Raw genomic sequence first — 1,914 nt, 5'->3', positions numbered from 1 at the left:
AGAGAGAGAGAGAGAGAGAGAGAGAGAGAGAGAGAGAGAGAGAGAGAGAGATGATGATGATGAAATGTTCAGCATAAATATCACCAAGTTAATGGCATGGCTAGGTTCAAGTCTTCATCATTCCCCATTATCACCCCCATTATCACCCCCATTAACACCCCCATTAACACACACACACACACACAGATTGCAAAGATGAGGTGGAGGCAGAAGCAATGGGACTTACCAGTGATGCAACAGGTCATTGATGAGATAGATGAGATGCAGTTTGACGTCAAAGCTGGACTCCTTGTCTGTAATCCTGGAAAACAAGAACACACAGAGAAGGGTTTAGACTTTCGACTGGTTACCAACATCAATGGAGAATGTTGTTAAATGAATGAAGCTAAACACACAGCACACACATGTATCAGTATACACATCATATATGCACACACATATACACATAAACCAGATGGCACAGTTACACCAATGGATATAATAAAAGAATAGCAATATTAAGTTGCAATAGTTCTTGCCTGAAGATTGCAGCAGCATGAAACTTTGGTTACAAAATGAATATTCAGTTTAAATGAAATAGATAGATAGTTAGATAGATAGATAGATGGATAGATGCAAAGACAGATAGATTGACAGACAGATGGATAGAGACATAGATAGACAGACAGACAGACAGACAGACAGACAGACAGATAAACAGATGGATAGACAGAGAGACTGAGAGATAGATACACATATATCATCATCATTTAATGTCTGTTTTCCATACAGGCATGGGTTGGATGGTTTGATGAGCTGGCTAGTCGGGGAGCTATTCAGACTCCAATTGTCTGTTGTGGCATGGTTTCTACAGCTGGATGATGCCCTTCCTAATGCCAACCACTTCCCAGAGTGTGCTGGGTGATTTTTATGTGCCACTGGCACATTTAAAGAAAAAGGAGGAGGGAAGGGGTGATCTGAACATGCAGTAGTGGATAGTAGAGGAAAGGAAGTTACCTGTTCAATAAATACTGTGCAATAAGTTGACAGTGATCTTCTGTGAAACAATGTGTGAATATCCAGCTTTTACCATTCTGGGAAAAAGAGACAAAAACAGAGGATTAACTGAAGATAACAGAGTGTAACCAAATTTAAATCTCCTTCAAGTCACATTCTCTTATTGTGTGTGATTTGAGGGAGAGCAGAATTGTTGTTTCATGTAACTAAAGACTCACCAGAATTGCGTCCTTAGTGCACGATTCAATAATGGGTTGTACCGTTTTATCTAACTCACATAGGTCAATATCACATTCCTCTGACAGTTTTTCCACCATCTTCATACGACATTTCAGTATTGCCTCTTCAATCTGGATCTGTGAAACAAAATAGACTTCAACATTAAACAGGGAACACAACTTTGGGACATTGACAAACTGACTTTTATTCTGTACTTTTGAGAAACATTGAGACATTCAACCCTCTGCTCAATTCAATATCAAACCAAACATTAATATGTATATGAGAGGGGGAGAGAGATACACACACAGTTACAGAGAAAGCAAGAGAGAGAGGGAGAGAAAGAAGGGAGAGCAAGAAAGAGTGAGAGAAGGAAGACAGTAAGAAAATAGAAAGAGATGGAAAAGTGGAAGAGAAAGAGAGAGAAGGAAGAAGATAAGCAGTGAGAAAGAGAGAGAGGTGGGTAAAGAGAGAGAGAGATAGGCAGAGACAGAGAAAAAGAGGGGGAGAAAGAGAATGGAAATGAGAGAGAGAGAGAGAGAAGGAAGGTAGAAACAGAAAAAAGAGAGAAGTACAGAGAGAGAGAAGTACAGAGAGGGAGAGAAGTACAGAGAGAGAGAGAAGTACAGAGAGAGAGAGAAGTACAGAGAGAGAGAGAAGTACAGAGAGGGAGAGAAGTACAGAGAGAGAGAGAAGTAC

The 1,914-nt window shown here is 40.1% G+C and overlaps 1 protein-coding gene across 1 annotated transcript in view; it reads right to left on the bottom strand.

Moving 5' to 3' along the window:
* The window catches only part of LOC128250638 (calcium homeostasis endoplasmic reticulum protein-like), a 36,329-nt gene extending 34,863 nt beyond the window's left edge, over window positions 1-1,466 (bottom strand). Inside the window, exons 1-3 of the mRNA XM_052976151.1 lie at window positions 1,215-1,466; window positions 997-1,073; window positions 227-301 (exon numbers count right to left, since the gene is read on the bottom strand). Coding sequence (XP_052832111.1) covers window positions 227-301; window positions 997-1,073; window positions 1,215-1,451 — 389 coding nt within the window. The 5' untranslated portion in view covers window positions 1,452-1,466. The remainder of the gene's footprint in view (window positions 1-226; window positions 302-996; window positions 1,074-1,214) is intronic.
* Window positions 1,467-1,914: the final 448 nt, after the last annotated feature.

This window comes from Octopus bimaculoides, chromosome 23, assembly GCF_001194135.2.
Source record: "Octopus bimaculoides isolate UCB-OBI-ISO-001 chromosome 23, ASM119413v2, whole genome shotgun sequence".
NCBI classification, from domain to species: Eukaryota; Metazoa; Mollusca; class Cephalopoda; order Octopoda; family Octopodidae; genus Octopus; species Octopus bimaculoides.
The sequence above is the reverse complement of the archived record's forward strand: the minus strand, read 5'-3'. Positions and strand labels throughout refer to the sequence as shown.